Source organism: Phyllobates terribilis, unplaced genomic scaffold (assembly GCF_046119375.1).
Source record: "Phyllobates terribilis strain yellow unplaced genomic scaffold, ASM4611937v1 Scaffold_3__8_contigs__length_932513732, whole genome shotgun sequence".
Taxonomy (NCBI): domain Eukaryota; kingdom Metazoa; phylum Chordata; class Amphibia; order Anura; family Dendrobatidae; genus Phyllobates; species Phyllobates terribilis.
Window position 1 is genome coordinate 372,397,376 of NW_027362763.1, and position 19,216 is coordinate 372,416,591.

General features: G+C 41.3%; 1 protein-coding gene across 1 annotated transcript in view; it reads left to right on the plus strand.

The window, feature by feature from the left end:
* Positions 1-19,216, plus strand: part of MCPH1 (microcephalin 1) — a 373,975-nt gene that overhangs the window by 36,468 nt on the left and 318,291 nt on the right. Inside the window, exon 9 of the mRNA XM_073675396.1 lies at positions 13,454-13,566. Within this exon, the coding sequence (XP_073531497.1) occupies positions 13,454-13,566 (113 nt within the window). The remainder of the gene's footprint in view (positions 1-13,453; positions 13,567-19,216) is intronic.

Sequence of the window (19,216 nt, forward strand, 5' to 3'; positions counted from 1 at the left end):
TGGATCGGAAGGCGGACGGACTACTTAAAAGAGCCTGGGAAGCGTCGGCGGCAACAATGAAGGCAAACATAGCTGCCACTTCAGTGGCGAGATCCATGTATCTGTGGATCGACCAACTGGAGGATCATATCAGAAATAAGACTCCTAGAGAGGACATAATAGATTCTCTACCATTGTTAAAATTGGCCACGAGGTTTATGGCGGACGTTTCCGCCGAGTCAGTCAGGTTCGCGGCCTGCAATAACTCTTTGTCTAATGCAGCCCGGAGGGCTATCTGGATGAAGATGTGGTCGGGGGATGTTCAATCTGAAAATAAATTGTGCCATCCCATTTTCAGGTTTAAGGGTATTCGGGCCGATCCTAGATGATACCTTGGAAAAGGCCTCTGATGAGAAAAAGGGATTCCCTGAGGAAAAACTTAAAAGATTTCAGCCCTTTCAGAAATCCCGCCCGCCCCAGAGACAGGAGTATCAAGGGAAGGGAAAAACTGGTAGATGGAGCTACTCTAAGGGGGATAGAAGTAGAGCCCCTCTCTTTGGTTCCAGTTCTGAGTCCAAGAGGCAATGACGCCATGAACCTGGGGGGGCGTCTCAGTTACTTCGCCAGAAGTTGGGCAGGGATAACTCTGGACCCATGGGTTCTAAAGATAATTTCCCAGGGTTATTCCCTAGAATTTATTCAACCGCCACCGAAAGGTTCAGTTTAACAGACCCCCACTCCCATTCTTTAAATGGTCCCATGCAGACAAAGGTTCAGGACCTCCTGGATTTGGGAGTCATAGTGACGGTTCCCCTACAGGAGATAGGTCGAGGGCATTATTCAACATTGTTTACAATAAGGAAACCCTCGGGAAAGTCACGCACGATAATACATTTAAAACCCCTGAACCACTGGATAAAGTACAAACGTTTCAGAATGGAGTCGATAAAAACAACTATCCCTTTAATAGACAAAGATGCATTCATGTGTACAATAGACTTAAAGAATGCATATTACCATGTTCCCATTCATCCCCTTTGTCAAAAATTCCTCCGTTTTGCAGTAAGGGTTCAGGGAAGAACTTGCCACTTTCAGTTTCAGTGCCTTCCTTTTGGCCTAGCATCAGCGCCGAGAGTCTTCACGAAGCTGATTTTGGAGGTTGTTTCCTTCCTGAGGGAAAAGGGCATCACCATAGTACCTTATCTGCACAACTTTCTTCTGATAGCCAGCTCAGAAGAAGAACTTCGGAGTCACCTGGGCATAACCGCCGCGACTCTTCAGGACTTAGGCTGGATTATCAACTTGGAAAAATTGAATTTGATGCTGGGAACCAGGAAGATATTTTTGGGGGTACTTCTGGACTCCGAAGCAAGAATATCTGTCTTTACCAGAAGAGAAGCAGAGGGCGGTAAGGGACAGAATTCAGGGATTTCTAAAAGGACAGAAATCCATCAGGATGGCTATGAGGGTACTGGGCACCCTAACATCTTGCACCCCTGTGTCTGCTGGAGCCAGTTCCACTCAAGGGATCTCCAGAGAGCAGTTTTATCCACCTGGGACAGAAGGCAGATAACCTTAGACAGAGATCTGCTTATCCCCAAGAGTAAGGAGATCTCTAATTTGGTGGTTGAGACCAGAAAATCTGAAGAAGGGGATCCCGTGGATAACATCCCCTTGTGTCACCATTACTACCGACACAAGCAGGTCAGGATGGGGAGGACATCTACAAGGAGAATTTATTCGAGGTACTTGGCCAACAGAAATCCAGGCATGCTCATCCAATTACAGAGAGCTACGCGCGATATGGGAAACGCTGAAGCGCACCCAAGCTCGGTTAAGGAATCAGCACGTGAAGATCTTATCAGACAACATGACTGCACCAGGGGGGCCCAAGGCACCCAACACTCCAGGACCTAGCCACAAGGATTTTTTCCTGGGCAGAAAGAACGATCTGGTCCATTTCGGCTGTCCATCTAACAGGAACATAACGGCAGACAGAAGATCTAACCAACGGAATGGGAGCTAAACAGCGAGGTGTTCTGGCAGTTGTGTGTCCGTTGGGGATTTCCCCAAATAGACCTTTTTGCAACAAGGAAAAATGCAAAGGTCAGAAGGTTCTTTTCCCTAAGTCCAGCAGACAGACCAGAGGGCTTGGACGCCTTGAATCACAGCTAGAGCCTGAGTCCAGCCTATGAATTTCTCCCTATAGCATTAATATCACGGACTCTTCGGAAAATTCAGGAGGACTAGACAGAAGTCCTCCTAATAGTATCCTACTGGCCGAAAAGGAGTACGTTTTCCCTGCCGAAGAGGATGGCACAGGACGAACCCATTCTTCTGCCTTTGAGAGAGGACCTTCTCAACCAGGGCCTGGTATTTCATCACGATCTGAAGAGACTCCAGCTATCAGCCTGGATCCTGAAAAGGAGATCCTAAAGGCTCGGGGTCTCTCGGACCAAGTAATATCCACGATGCAGGCAAGCTGAAAACCTGTCACCTCTGCAATCTATATGAAGATCTGGAGAAGGTTCTGTACTGAGAGTGGCAATGCAAAAATAGATTCTTCCTGCCCCAATATTCCTAAAATATTAGATTTCCTTCAGGCGGGATTTAATAAGGGGTTGAGACCCAGTACGGTGAAGGTTCAAGTTTCGGCCATAACGGTATTTTTTGACTATCCCTTAGCATCTCATCCGTGGGTGGTCAGATTCCTGAAAGCCATCCAGAGGCTAAGACCCAGAATTAGGAAAACATTTGCTCCCTGGGATCTTAATTTAGTCCTTAATGCTCTATGCAAACACCCGTATGAGCCAGCGGAAGATATTAGTATTGCAAATCTGTCCCTCAAAACGGCTTTTCTAGTGGCGATAACTTCGGCGAAGAGAATAGGGGAAATACAGGCCCTCTGTATTCAGGATCCTTATCTTCGTATCTTAGATGACCGTATAGTGCTTAGCTTTAACCCAGCTTTTAGACCAAAGGTTGTCTCCACCAAAAATCTTAATCAGCAAGTAATTTTGCCCTCATTATGTCAAAACCCTAGGAACGCCAAGGAACAGTCTCTCCATTCCTTGAATGTGAGACAGTCAGTAATTAATTACCTTCAAGCGACTAAGGGTTGGAGACAGGACCAAAATTTATTTCTCCAATATGGGGGTAAAAATGGGAAAAAAGCCTCAAAACAGACTATAGCCGGATGGATTACTTTTACTACCTCGGGGGCCTATATTTCAGAAAATAGATCTCCCCCTATGGAATTGAAGGCCCATTCCACCAGAGCAGTTTCCCCCTCTTGGGCAGAGAGAGCTGGGGCTTCGGTGGAGCAAATCTGTAATGCAGCCACATGGTCTAATATAAGCACCTTTTGTAAACATAAGTTAAATGTTGTCTCAGATCATCAGTTGGGGTTCGGCCGAAAAGTTTTACAGGCTGTGGCCCCTCCTTAGAGTTGCCATACTTTGGTATTCTCCATAGTGCCGTCAGGATGGACGTAATGGAAAAACGGAATTAGTCTTGCCTGTAATTATGTTTCCAGGAGTCCATCCTGACGGCACAGTTAGTTCCCTCCCTTCTTGGTATATTGCAATGTACATCCTAAAATGTATAAAAAATTTAATAAACAAGATTTAGCATCCATCCAGGTGTGGTACTTGAAAAAACACTGAGGAGGGGTGGTGGGAGGGGCTTTTAACCTCTCGCATTTCCTGTCCCTGTAAAGAATAGGAAGGACGACCTCCATAGTGCTGTCAGGATGGACTCCTGGAAACATAATTACCGGAAAGACTAATTCCGTTTTTTTCCCCTACCAAATATCTTAGTGTGCAAAAGTAGCTATATATATATATATATATATATATATATATATATATATATATATATACACACTAAATAGGGGTATGTTCGCACATTACGTTTTGGCTGTGGAAAAAAAAGCACAGCATTTTACAGTACCAACAGAGTGAATGACATCTCTGAAATCAATTTTTGCAGCATTTTTCATTCATTCCAATGAATAGGAAAAACCAGTATTTGCAGCAGATTTTTCTGCGTTACAAACTGAATAGGTACTCATACCTAATCACACTTTTATTCCGATCGCTCTGACCCGAAGAATAAAGTTTTTATCACTTTTACCACATAGTAAGCAGTATAAGATACAGTATATACATTTTTAATATGTATAAGAAGCAATACATAAGTTATAAATCTGGTATTGCCGTGACTACTCTAACCTGAAGTATAAAGTTGCCTTATCACTTATAACGCACTGTGAACTGTGTATAAAAATTAAAACTATTCTTGAACTGCTATTGATTTGTTCATTCCACCCAAAAATCTCATTAAGACTCTGGTCATTTATCCTGTGCCTTACATTTGGTGTTTCCATCTAAATCGCCCAAAAAAACAGGATTCAGATGAATCCCTGTAAAGAGCTGCTCACTTTGAGGCAGATGGAGTTGCTCTAGACTCCATCTTGCCTCTTTCCCAGCGGTATACTATCTTTTTAAGCATGCACAAAAATGAAGTCAATCATGCCTTTGTGAACCTCCTTTTAAAAAAAAAAAAAAAGAGAGAGAGACCCTGCCAGCATAGAGGCCGTACGAAGTCCAAAATGTCTGGTCCTGTTTGAATCTCGTATTTCACAGATTTAGGCAGAAAAGCAATGTAAATGTTCAGGATAAATGTGATCCAAAATGTTATGTACCCAAAAATGCTACCAATAAGCCTCAACTCAACCGACAAAAACAAGCCCCCACTAAGGTCCATCATCTAACAGAAATCTAGGTTGGTGGTGGGGGGTCCACTTTACTGGTAGCAGGAAGGCTCTGGAAAAGCAATATGGCTTTCTCTTCCCCCACCCTCTTCAAAAAAAGAAACGGAAAAACAAATCTGCACTCTCAAATCAAAATTTTCCCCACCTCACTGAGCCAAAAAGTGTGCCCAGACTACAGTTGGTGTCAACATGTATGGCATTACTGTAGTTGGGAGAGCCCACTGACTTTATGGTATGCGTGTGTCCAGAAGCACGAGCCGAGCACAATGTTTTAAGCACAAAGCTGGCACATTTTGTAAATTTCTCACTGCAGCACCAATTGGTGCTTATTTCTGGAAATCACCTGTTGGGTCAAAATAATCACGTCACCCGTACATGAATTCCCAGAGGGGTGGAATTTCCAATATAGGGTCACATGAGGGGAGTCTGCTGTTCTCCCACTTAGGGACTCTTCAAATGATGCCCGCAAACTATTCCATGAAAATCTGCACTGCAAAAGTCATAGCCCTCTTACCTTCTAAGCCCTGTTGTATTCCCAAATAGTACTGTATGGTTGCATATGGTATATCGCTGTGTTCTCAAGTAATTTTGTAACTAATTAGTCAATTATCCCTTATTGACTCCCGTGACATTGAAAAATCTGGGGCTAAATCAATATTATAGTGTTCAAACATTTATTTTTTCTTCCCTGACCAATGGTAGAAAACTTGGTGTAACACCTGTATGCTCTCTGCATATCTAGATTACCTTAATTGAGAGGTTTAGTTCATCAAATGGGGTTACTTTTGCGGGGTCCTGCTGTTCTTCTACCTCAGGGGCTCTGCCAGCGTGACAGCACGTTCCAGCAAAATCTGCACTGCAAAATGGTGCTGCTTCCGTTTTGAGCTCTGCAATGTGCCCGAGTATCAGTTTCTGACCATATTTTGGGATTTGCAAACCTGGGAGAAATTGGTCCCCAGAATTGATCACACTATTTCTCTTATCTCACTGTAAAAATATAAAATGTGGAGCAAAAAAATTTGGGGGACTTTCACATCTCAATGTTATAAAATCCTGTGAATCACCTGTGGGTACAATATACTCAGTACACTCCTAGAATAATTTCCTGAGGGATGTTGTATTCAAAATGGAGGGGGGCAGTTGTGTTTTTGCTCTTTCAGCACCTCAGGCGCTCTAATGTGGTGTGGAGCCCACAATTTATTCCGACTAAAATTTCACTCTAAAATGCAAATAATGCACCTCTCCTTCCGAGCTCTGCCATCTGCCCAAACTGTAGTTTCTAAACACATGTGGGATTATTGCATTTAGGGGAAATTGTCTAACAAATGAAGCTGTCCATTTTTTCCTATTGCCTCTTGTGAAAATTAAAAGGTTGAGGCTAAAGGCTCTTTGTGAAAAAAAAAATGTAATTTTTCATTTTTACAACCCAATGTTATTAAATTCCATGAATCACCTGTCCTTTCAAAATGCTCACTACACCACTGGATGAATTCCTTAATGAGTTTCATATCCATAATGGTGTCACTTGTGTGGGGTTTCTGCTATTTTGGCATCTCAGGAGCTCTTCATATTTGACATGGAGTCCACAATCTATTCAAGCTAAAATTGCACTCCAAAAGTCAAATAGTGCTCCTTCCCTTCTTATCCCTACTGTGTGTCTATACAGTAGATTCCTTCCACATATGGGGTATCTGCATGCCACTCCAACAAATAAAATTTTTTTATGAAAATGAAAAATGTGGGGCTAAAACAGCATTTTTTAATAGTAAAAATGAAAATTATTTATTTTTTTTACACAGTGTTTAATTCCTATGAAACACTCGAGTTAGATTTAACAAACTTCATGAATGTGGTTTCGAAGCGGTGCATTTTTTTAAAAAATTAACTTGTTTTGTTTTTTTTTGACAAATGGTCCCCTCCAAAGGCACTTCAAAAATGAAAGATTGCTGCTAAACTTTTTGAGCTTTCTAACACCCTAACAAAAAAAAACTTTTTAAAAATGATTCTGACGTAAAGTAAACGTGATAAATGTTTTCATTTTCCATTAAAAAAAAGTACAATTTGTCACGGAAAAAAAACATTCCTCAAATCGCTGGGAAATGTTAAAGTATTCCAGAGTTACTATACCATACAGTGACACATATCAGGTTTTGAAAAATTTGGCCTGGTCAAGAAGGTGAAAACTGGCTTTGGCAGACAAGAGGTCAATATCTTTATTTTTAATGAGAAAAAGGGGAGTGATCTGAACCTCTTTTTTTCCTTTTTGTATGTTTTTCAATAAAAATTTTCAAAAACTTTTTTTTTTTTTTTTGGTTTTGGCCTGTTGGAGAACATGAACCTGTGACCATCTGATCTCTTGTTCTATACAGTGGTGTGAAAAAGTGTTTGCCCCCTTCCTGATTTATTATTCTTTTGAATGTATGTCACCCTTACATTTGTTTTGTGATCTGAATTACAACAATTTTTCTCAGATGAGTGGGCCAAAATTCCTCCAGAGCGTTGTAAAAGACTCATTGTGATAACTGGCAAACGCTTGATTTCAGTTGTTGCTGCTAAGGGTGGCCCAAACAGTTATTGGGTTTAGGGGGCAATCACTTTTTCACACAGGGCCCTGTAGGTTTGGATTTCTTTTTCCCTTAATAATAAAGACCTTCATTTAAAACTGCATTTTGTGTTTTTACTTGTGTTATCTTTGTCTAATATTTAAATTTGTTTTGTGACTGAAACATTTAAGTGTGACAAACATGCAAAAGAATAGGAAATCAGGAAGGGGCAAAAACTTTTTCACACAACGGTATATTGCAATACAACTGTATAGAGATAAAATTACGGTGTCCTGTAGCTGAACTTCACTGGAGTTGAATTGGCACCCTGCGATCACATTACAAAGAGGCATATGGACCCATGGAACAGCATGCCCACTTGTCTCACATGCTGCTGTTGGAGAATGACATTGGCATTTATGGTGTTGGCAGCAATTGAAGCACCTATCACTGCTGGTACATCCAGATGCCATGTTCACCCGTAGCAGCAGTTGTCCTCTCATAGTGCTTGCTATCAGCTCAGGCACCCAGTGTGAGGAGAAGGGGCAATACAGCAGAACTGACATCACAGCAATTGTTTGCAACAAAGTTCAACTCTGCTGTACTGTGCTGTTTATAATCAGGCACTGCTCTACAGCACAGCTGCCAGCATTGAGGGAGGACAACTGCCACTGCAAATGTTTGTAATGAGACACTCGTTCATTTCTGCTGTACTGTGTTAGTTCTGAGAGCACGGTGTCAGTCATTACATGTCTCAAACTAGTAATGCCCTCTTACATTTAAAATAACCTCTGGAGGCAGATTCTCAGAGATCCATTTCTGGCCCATAGATCTTAACTCATTTACATCTTAGAAAAATAAGTCTTTCTCTGGAATAAGACCGGTTTGCATGTATGAAGGTGTCATTTTATTCAACTTCCTATGACCTACATGCCCATATAAACTGCTTAGGAGGGTTGATCCTACTGACAGATTCCCTTTAAAAACGCAACTGAGGGTGATTTTTTATTTTTTTTTGTCAGGTTACCCATATAGAAAAAAAATGCAGTGTTTAACTGTCGCTTTAACCCCTTAACAACCTTGGGTTTTTCAGTTTTTGCATTATCATTTTTGTCTCCCTTTCTTCCCAGACCAGAGCCATAGCCTTTTTATTTTTTGGTCAATATGGCCATGTGAGGGCTTAATTTTTGCGGGATGAGTCGTACTTTTAAACGCCAGCACTGGTTTTACCATATCGTGTACTGGAAAATGGGAAAAAAAATCCAAGTGCGATGAAATTGTAAAAAAAATTCAATTCCACTTTTTTTTTTTTTTTACCATGTTCACTGAATGCTAAAACTGACCTACCATTATTATTCTCCAGGTCATTACGAGTTCGTAGACTCCAAACACGTATAGGTTCTTTTTTATTTAAGTGGTGAAAAAAAATCCAAAGTTTGCTTAAAAAAATAAAATGGCGCCATTTTCCGAGACCTGTAGTGTCTCCATTTTTTGGGATCTGGGGCCAGGTGAGGGCTTATTTTTTGCGCGACGAGCTGATGTTTTTACTGATACCATTTTGGGGCACATGTGATGTTCTGATCGCCCGTTATTGCATTTTATTGCAATGTTGCGACAACCAAAAAAACATAATTCTGGCGTTTTAGAATTTTTTTCTCGTTATGCCATTTACCGATCGGATTAATTCTTTTTTTTATTTTGATTGATCGGGCGATTCTGAACGCGGCAATATCAAATATGTGTGTGTTTTTTTATTTTTATTATTTTATTTTGAATGGGGCAAAAGGGGAGTGAGTTAAGCTTTTTTTTTTTTTATATATATATATATATATATATATATATATATATATATATATATATATATATATATATATATATATATATATTTTAAAAAAGCATTTTTTTTTACACTTTCTGTATGCTTCAATAGTCTCCAAAGGAGACTAGAAGCAGCAGCTGTCCGATCGCCTCTGCTACATAGAGGCGATGAGCAGATCGCCTCTATGTAGTAGAAATGCTCACTTGCTATGAGCGCCGACCACTAGGTGGCGCTCATAGCAAGCGAGACATGACAACCACAGGGGTCTGCTGCAGACCCTGGGTTGTCATGCCGATTCATCGGTGACCCGCAATCATGTGACGGGGTCACCGATGGGCAGGGCTAATGCTGCGCTTCTGGCGCGGCGCTTTTAGATGATAGGTGGGGGTGATAGCCTAGGGCGTACTAATACGTCCTAGGCTATTAAGGGGTTAAACTCACAGTGGGTATGAGTTTTCATGAAATAAGATCCACTTTCCTTGGACTATTAAACCTAGAAAAAACGCAACATTTATGTTATTTAGGAACATGGCCTAATACAGCTGGGCATCTGCCAGGTATAGTGTGGGCTCAGTTCCTGAACCCTGCATATGACATACATGTACAACACATTTTGGAAAGGGATGAACCTGCTAACACCATGGTCTATAACACCTGACACTAAGCATATTTTAGTTCACCAAGTTTTGGTTACTTTTCCTGCCTAGTGTTATGATCTGCAGCAAGTACTAAGGAAAGATAGGGGAAAGCTGTCCCTACAGTAAGACTAAGCTGAATCCCTACGATGTAGCGGGCTGCCTGTTCCTAGCGAGCAGACCCGCCTTTGTCCTCGGCTAGTCTGAAAGAAGACCTATAGCATAAGGGGAGGGGTCCCTAAAAGAACTAAGGACTGGGACAAAAATGGGATACCTCCTAAACAGAGAAGTTGTTGCAGAACACAAAAGACAAACTGACAAAAAGGTACTAGGGGTCCCAGAAGGACCAAGCGAACTACAGAGAAAGGCACCGAAGCACCTGGCTAGAGAGACAGTCAAACACTGAAGTCCAGCACAGCCAAAAGGGCAGAGCTGGAATATACACAGCGTGCAGAATTATTAGGCAAATGCGTATTTTGATCACTTTGATACTTTTTATACATGTTGTCCTACTCCAAGCTGCATAGGCTTGAGAGCCAACTACCAATTAAGTAAATCTGGTGATGTGCATATCTGTAATGAGGAGGGGTGTTGACTAATGACATCAACACTCTGTATAAGGTGTGCTTAATTATTAGGCAACTTCCTTTCCTTTGGCAAAATGGGTCAGAAGAGAGATTTGACGGGCTCTGAAAAGTCCAAAATTGTGAGATGTCTTGCAGGGGGATGCAGCAGTCTTGAAATTTCCAAACTTTTGAAGCGTGATCACCAAACAATCAAGCATTTCATGGCAAATAGCCAACTGGGTCGCAAGAAGCGTGTTGGCCAAAAAAGGCGCAAAATAACTGCCCATGAATTGAGGAAAATCAAGCATGAAGCTGCCAAGATGCCATTCGCCACCAGTTTTGCCATATTTCAGAGCTGCAACGTTACTGGAGTATCAAAAAGCACAAGGTGAGCGATGCTCGGGGACATGGCCAAGGTAAGGAAGGCTGAAAAACGACCACCTTTGAACAAGAAACAAAAGATAAAATCATAGAATGGGCCAAGAAATCTCTTAAGACTGATTTTTCAAAGGTTTTATGGACTGATGAAATGAGCGTGACTCTTGATGGGCCAGATGGATGGACCAGAGGCTGGATCAGTAAAGGGCAGAGCTCCACTCTGACTCAGACACCAGCAAGGTGGAGGTGGGGTACTGGTATGGGCTGGTATCATCAAAGATGAACTTGTGGGACCTTTTCGGGTTGAGGATGGAGTGAAGCTCAACTCCCAGACCTACTGCCAGTTTCTGGAAGACAACTTCTTCAAGCAGTGGTACAGGAAGAAGTCGGTATCGTTCAAGAAAAACATGATTTTCATGCAGGACAATGCTCCATCACATGCATCCAACTACTCCACAGCGTGGCTGGCCAGTAAAGGTCTAAAAGAAGAAAAAATAATGACATGGCCCCCTTGTTCACCTGATCTGAACCCCATGGAGAACCTGTGATCCATCATAAAATGTGAGATCTACAGGGAGGGAAAACAGTACACCTCTCGGAACAGTGTCTGGGAGGCTGTGGTGGCTGCTGCACGCAATGTTGATCGAAAACAGATCAAGCAACTGACAGAATCTATGGATGGAAGGCTGTTGAGTGTCATCATAAAGAAAGGTGGCTATATTGATCACTAATTTTTTGGGTTTTTGTTTTTGCATGTCAGAAATGTTTATTTCTAAATTTTGTGCACTGATATTGGTTTACCTGGTGAAAATAAACAAGTGAGATGGGATTATATTTGGTTTTTATTAAGTTGTCTAATAATTCTGCACAGTAATAGTTACCTGCACAAACAGATATCCTCCTAAGATAGCCAAATCTAAAAAAAAAACTCTCCAACTTCCAAAAATATTAAGCTTGGATATTTATGAGTCTTTTCGGGTGATTGAGAACATAGTTGTTGCTCAATAATAAAAATAATCCTCTAAAATACAACTTGCCTAATAATTCTGCACACAGTGTAAAGTCAGATGGTCACGTGACCGCAAAACACAAGATGGAAAAAAACAAACAGGAGGGTTCTAACACCTAGCGCCTAGTGAACAGCAATTACAAACCGCTTTTTATAGTTTTAAATGTGAGATTCTCATTGCCATTCGCACAACTGTGGATTTCTCTGATACTATTTCGAAAACTATATTTAATACATTTTCTCATGTAATTTATTGAAGCGTTTTCCATCCGCAACCCATGACTTGGGTCCACACACAGATTAGTCGTGTTAAATGTCGGAGCAGCAATAGATGCTTGAGTCTACATGTACAAGACAAGGTTCACCCATTGACTTCAGAGGAGATTATTTTAGCATTGAAAACCATTTTTCTTTTTAACGTTAATTTTACATTAATCCTGCACTGTTTCTATTAAATTAATCTGTCTGTAGTATCAACCCTTCTAAGCCATTTATATTGACCTGTAGGTCATAGGAAGCTGAATAAACTACTTAGTTATCTGTAATCCGATGTCTTATTACTGAGAAATCTACATTTTTCTTATATGTAAATGAGCTCTTAAGTAGACCCATGTCCTGCCCATAGATCTTGAGTAGCTGACTCCAGAGCTTATTTTATGACAGAGGGCGCTACCAGTGTGAGACATGTAGATCAGGAGAGCAGACTGTCAGTCATTACATGTCGTGAACTGGTAACGACCCCTTTCATTTAAAATAAGCTCTGGAGTCAGGTAATGAAGATCTGTGGGCTGGACATGGATCTCCTTTAAGAGCTCATTTACATATTAAGAAAAAATGTAGATATCTCGGGAATGAGACATTAGATTACAGATATGAAGGTATCATTTTATTCAGCTTCCTATGACCTGTGTGTTCATATAGACGACTTAGGAGGGTTGATCCTACTGATTCCCTTTAATAAACTCCCTTTTATTTATGTTTTACTTCACTTTTCGATAGTTCATAGCACCGCACTCAGCCACAAAGCAGATGACACTTTTAGCACAGGAAAGTAAAGGACAAACAAAGACCATATTGATTCATGCTAAAAGCCGAAGTAGAGAAATGGTATCTCGAAAGCGGGCACGCAGAGATGTACTGCACAGCAGGAGAGGCATGTAATGGGCTTTGAATCCCGAACACTCAGATGCATCTTATCTATAACTAGTTTTAATCTAAATCAATAAGACTTTCTTTCTTTTTTTTTCCTCTTTCTTTCCATTTTACTTTGTTGTCCTAAAATATCTTTTATATTGTGGAGAGCAGAAGGTCGGGATGTTAAAGCTTCCTTTCTGCTTCTGGGTTATGGCTTTTCAAATACTTTCTATGCTGTGTATGTAAGCAGGGGCTTAAAGGTTTGACGGGTAATCTGATGTGTTCTCCGTCCTTCTCAGTGATTTTATTTGTTACGGTAGATTGACATTTTGTAACCGCTATGACGCACTATACATGTTCCGCCTACTTTTCTTTAAAGTGATTTATACATGGCCTTTTGCATAAGCTGTCTCTTCATGGAGAAGTCTTTCATGTTCTCTAGACCTCTGTCATACTTGGGCATGAAAATAGATATAATGGCGTTACATGAGCGATTGGGGCAATTATAGCGTTTTCTCTCGAGTTCATTTTGTCAATACTGTTCAGTACGATGGACTGTTCAAGGTTTATATTTTTGAGCCCTAATTAGATGTTTCATTTAATTGATTTTTTTTAGGTGTTGGAAGTAAAACTTCAGCTTCTTATGCAATAGGCAGTGTGTCTGAAATGTTTAATGAACAAAGAAATAAATGCACAGTGGATTCAAGGAAAACCGAGAAAAGCAGAAAGGTCAGTTGAACTGTAAATTACTTTGATTGGTCCTTTTTTAGTGTTTTGCTCAGCAGTGGGTTTTTCAATGTGTAGCACAAATCTGTATTGATTGGGTAAAGTACTGAAGCCGTTGAATATGCCGCTAATGCCGACAGCTTATTGACTATTCTCTTCTGACCAGCAATGACAAAGCTGTGAGAATAATTTGTACATTGTATGCAATGAGAATGGAGGTGAAAAGCATAAAAACAATACATAAAGCAGTTATTACTTTGCTGTCTACTTTGCACAATAAGCAGAGAAACATCTGCTATGTCACTGTCATTGCCTTAACTACTTAAATCACCTATTCTAACAAGTCTGATGGCAGGGAGTGTTCAGTATGTGTAAAACAGGCAAGGATTGCAGCAGCAGCTGAAAGAATTAAGATGCACTGCCCATAAAACTGAGGTTACATTTTACACTCTAAGGCCAAGGCCCCACTATCAGTATTTGGTCAGTATTTTTTCTCAGGAGTGGGAGCCAAAACCAGGAGCTGGTGATAAATGCAGAATTGGTGACTTGTTTCTTTTATACATTTTCTCTGATTTTTCCTCTCCTGGTTTTGGCTCCCACTCCTGAGAAAAAATACTGACCAAATACTGATGTGTGGGGCCGTGGAATAAACCTGAGAATGCAAATGCGGAGATGTAAAATACTGTATATGACTGAAGGCGTTATTTTTAGACAGTGCTTATTAGTCTTTCTATCTCCATACAAGACAGTAGATGATATACAGAGCAGATTAAAGTGGATTTATCACCAGGTTTTTGCTCCTAGTGATAGGAAGTCTGTTTCTTTTTGATAATCTCGTTCACTTGGCTCCGCTCACCACAGATCTTTTAAATCCCAAATCAGGGGTGGGGATTCTTTTTTCTTCCATAGCCATTTAGATATTTACACCATATTTCGGGGGCTGTACAAATTGTGCGCTAACTCCGCCCACAGCATACGTCCTGATACTGACACGCGCCTCCGCGTTCAGTAGTGAACACTGTGTGTGGGCTCACAGAGCTGGAAGAAATTAAAGGGCTGGCGGCCGGCAAAATACAGCTGCTGGCCCAAGTACTGTGCCCAGGGACCGGATAAAAGGTCATCGAGGGCCGTAAGCACCCTTGAGGCCTGAGGTTCCCCACCCCTGTCCTAAATGGATCCCTATTAAATATGTGTTTACTGTAGATAATGGATCCCCCACATCCAGGGAGGTTCTTGTTGGTTCCATGCTTGGCAACTTTCTTAATAACATTGAGCACTGTTGAAACTGGGATACCAAGGTCTTTGGAGATAGCCTTGTGCCCTCTGGAATTTTTGTGTTTGCTAACAATAGCAGTTCTTATGTCCTCAGACAGCTCCTTTGTTTTCACCATTGTGATAAAGGAACAGGGCCTACCATATGGCTTTTTAAAACAGTGAAGACATCATTCATTGGCCAATTCATGTCACATGGGTACCGACAATTAATCATAGGTGAATCTTTTGTGATTTACCACAGGCGAGTCAAAATGTGTTTCCATACTAAATTAATGTAAAGAGTGCCAATATCAGTGTCACAGCAAGATTTAGTTTTTTCTGTTTTTCCCTCCCATTGTTTTTGGTTTCTAATTGTTGTTTATCATTTGCTCTTTTGTATTTAAAGCGCTCCTGTCAGCAGGATAGTGCTCAGTAAACTACATACACTGTCAGGTGGGCGACATTCCACTGATTAATATGATACCTCGGTTGATGAAATCCGTCCTGTGGTTCTGTAATCTTTACTTTCAGTTTGGAGATAATGAGATGCTCGTGCTCCGGGGCCGCCTGTAGGGGGCGCTCTATCTGGTGCTCTGCTTACATATTTATCTGTATGTTCTTATGACAGTTCACTGTGCCTTCACTGACCTGCCCCCTATTTTACATAATGCATTTAGTAGTGTGGAGTTGCGTAAAATCTTCCATGCGGCTGATGCAATGTATGCAGTACAGAATTGAGATTAGAAATCAATATTTGATTATTTAACAAACATCATGCGTACATCATGCCATACCCACAGATCAGCAAAAGCACTGGGGACTCCGGCAGGTAGGAGACAGTTTGAGAGACTCCCATCCGGCAGCCAGGGACTACTGATGTAGCCACTGGGCCGGTGTGCTGTGAATAGATTCTCCCATTTTTACCACTAAGCCCAATTATTGGCTACAGGACGTCACTGCTGCAGACCTGTAAACAATACTTGATATGGGGAATAGTGGCGACGCGGTGATGGATCATTGGCATCACCAAGTAAGTAATGCTATTTTTGTTATTTTAAACCATAAAGAGCATTATCTCTAATTACTTATGAAACCAACAACCCATTTAGGGACCTATGCACATTGCAATCCACAATGCTTCTGGGTGGTAGAATCCTATACATGATAGTCTCTATACCGTAGCATACAAAGGGCCTTAGTACATTACATTGCATTTTTAGACAACGGGTGGTAATTTTAAAGAGTATCTAAAAAAAAATTATGCAAAAGCAGATTTTTTTTTTGCATTCCAACAGTTTTTCTGTTCTAATTTAATAAGCATGTGTTCCACAACAATACTGGTGGCTGTACCTACCAACCAACATAGCATTCTTGGTTATGTTTTTTTTGTTGCTGGTGGATAAGTGTTTTAAAAACAGAAAAATTAAAATTTGAAATCCTTATACATGTATTTACTTTTTGCATACTAGTTTTACTACTCCAATTTGGCAACTGTACACCCCACAACTATACTGTGGGTTTTTGATGCAGTGTTCTACCACCTCCTTACATGGTCCTTTTGGGGCAAGGGTATTTAATCTGCTTTAATCAAAAATCTGAAAATAAATTATTACACTAAATCGAGACATTTAATTATGCAGGTCTGATTTGCTACATTGTGAAATTGGAGACCCATACATGCCACAACATTATTACAGAGAGGCTGTTGTTGAATTAGATCTTTAACCCTTTGTGTGTACCCTGCTTTAACATTTCAGGTTGATTCCAGATTTTGATAAGTGTGTAAACATTTTTTGTAAAGGACATAAACATTACACCTGTGTCAAAAATGTGTGTTAAACAAAAAGTGGAAGCGTGAGAGGCAAAAAAATGGAATCCTCTAGCAGCAGCACAACCGGCCAGCAATTGGAGCAAGGCTCAAGTTGTCTTCCTCCCTTTATTATAATGCTCAACTTTGTCTCTGCCATGATGCACCGTCAAATAGGATCTAATCTGTGTCCTCACTATCATCGTCATCCACTACTGCTTGTCTTATTCAGGGAATCTCGCAAATATCCATTCCTGATTTGTGTTTTGGGCCAATTAAACTCTCCCCTGGTCAAGTTTCTGATGGTTCATTCCCTGTCCACCTTGAGGAGTCTGTTACCTTTTTGAGAAAGGGTGGCGTGAGCTCGGGCTCGCTGGAAGATACAAAGCCGCCATAATCTTGCAGAAAGAGGTGCCCACTTTGTGCTCCCACATGCAGGAGAGGATGGACCGCACTTTTGACTTGTATTTGATCTTCAAAATGCTCTTCATCATAGACACCTCAGGCAGAAACTATGGAAAGGGATAATATAGGCATTGCGTGGCCCAATAGGTGAATGTTTTGAGCTGCATCAATACACCACCACAACTGGCACAAGTGGTTAAAACCCCGCAACTGGGATTCGTAGCTACGTCAGTTTTTACCGCTAGGTGTTTATCTACATCCAGAGCCTACTTGACAGACATGACTCCATTCCCAACAGCCACAGGGCACAGTATTGATAACATTAAATCAGCTGACATGTGCGAGGAAAGATGCAGGCTTAGCGCCGGATCCCACATCAAAGTCGAGGACACGTCATATGACGTAACTGCACATGATATGTCTTGAAGGAGTTAAGAAAGTCTAAATTGACTTAAAACAGGGATAAGTTGTGTTACAGTGGGTAAGGAAAGCATTCAGACCCCTTTAAATTTTTCACTCTTTGTTTCATTGCAGCCATTTGGTAAATTCCAAAAAGTTTATTTTTTTTTCTCATTAAAGTACACTCTGCACCCCATCTTGACTGAAAAAAAACAGAAATGTAGAAATTTTTGCAAATTTATTAAAAAAGGAAAACTGAAATATCACATGGTCATTAGTGATGGGCGAGCACTATAATGCTCGGGTGCTTGATGCTCGGGTCGAGCACATTGGAATACTCGGGTGCTCGACCTGAGCAATGAGCCTAATGTAAGTCTATGGAAAACTCGAGCATTTTTCAGGCTGCTCCCCCCGGTGGTCTGCAGAGGGCCTAAAAATTGCCCAAATTGATGGGAACAGTGCTCAAATGATATGAGAACAGCATGGGGAAGACCCCTGGAAGCATTTCTGACTCCCAGGTCACTTCTGTCAACAACGTTGTCAGAGGTATTACGCCACTTTTACGGACTCACAATAAAACATACCAAAACGAAACCAAAATGGATTTTCCTGGGAAATATGTTAAGGAACATCCTTTCCAGGGTAATGACTTGTATATAAAGCAAAATAAATAACCAAAAACAAAAATACACCTCCACACCTTGGGCTATGTTCACACGTAGCGTTTTTGATGCGGTTTTGCACTTTTGCATTGCTTTCAACCGTGACAAATGCATTCACCAGGAAGTGTCAATTTAACATTTTACAACCTTATCTGGCCATGTGGTGGGTGAGATATCATCAGACACATCGTGTTTCCTTTATGAAGGAGGGACTCTGAAAATCACAAAGCCTATTTTTATAGGGCCATTAGGCGGCCTTTACCTTTCTTAAAGGGTCAGCAGTCAGCCCTCACTATTCTTAGAGAGCCAACAGCTGGCTATGTTTTATTGTTCCCATTACTAAAGAGTGGGTCTCCTATACTGTTATTGTGTATGCAATGAGTGGCAGGGCTGCCCAAAATTTGGACGCACCCCAATACCACTTGCAGTGAATGCAAGGGTTGCCAAAAATTTGGAGGCACTCCAATGCCCCTTGGAAAAGACATAGAGGAGGGCCTCCTGAAAAAAAATGTTCCCTTTATTAGGAAGTTGGTCTCCCATAGTGTTAGCATATGCAGTGAATGCAAGGGCTGCCAAAAATTGGGAGGCACTCCAATGCCCCTTGGAAGAGACGTGGAGGAGGGCCTCATAAAAAAATGTTCCCATTAGAAAAGAGCGGGTCTCCTATACTTGTAATGCCCATGCACTAAGTGTATGGGCTGACAAACATTTACCCCTGGGGGGTATACATGAACATACGGTCTAAATTTTTTTTTTACGGGCATCATGAACACCCTTTAAAAAAATTATGTGGGTGTTGAATTACGGACCACGGTCACCCTGGTTTTACGGGCACACCGGGAGAAATAGTGGCGGCTGGGGACTGAGTACCGAGGGATGGCCGCTGCTATCAGGTTGCGGAATGCTTCCGTCTCCATGAGCCTAAAAGGCAACGTTTCGAGCGCAAACAGTCGTGAAATGTGGGAATTTAGTAGTGTGGCCTGTGGGACATTGGCTGCGTATTTGCGTATGGACAACTGAGCGCTGCGCTGGGACAAGGACGTTCTTCCTGATGCTGCTACTTGAGAGTGTGCAACGACAGGTGCAGAGCAGGAGGCATCTTCGCAGGCACCATGGACAGGGGATT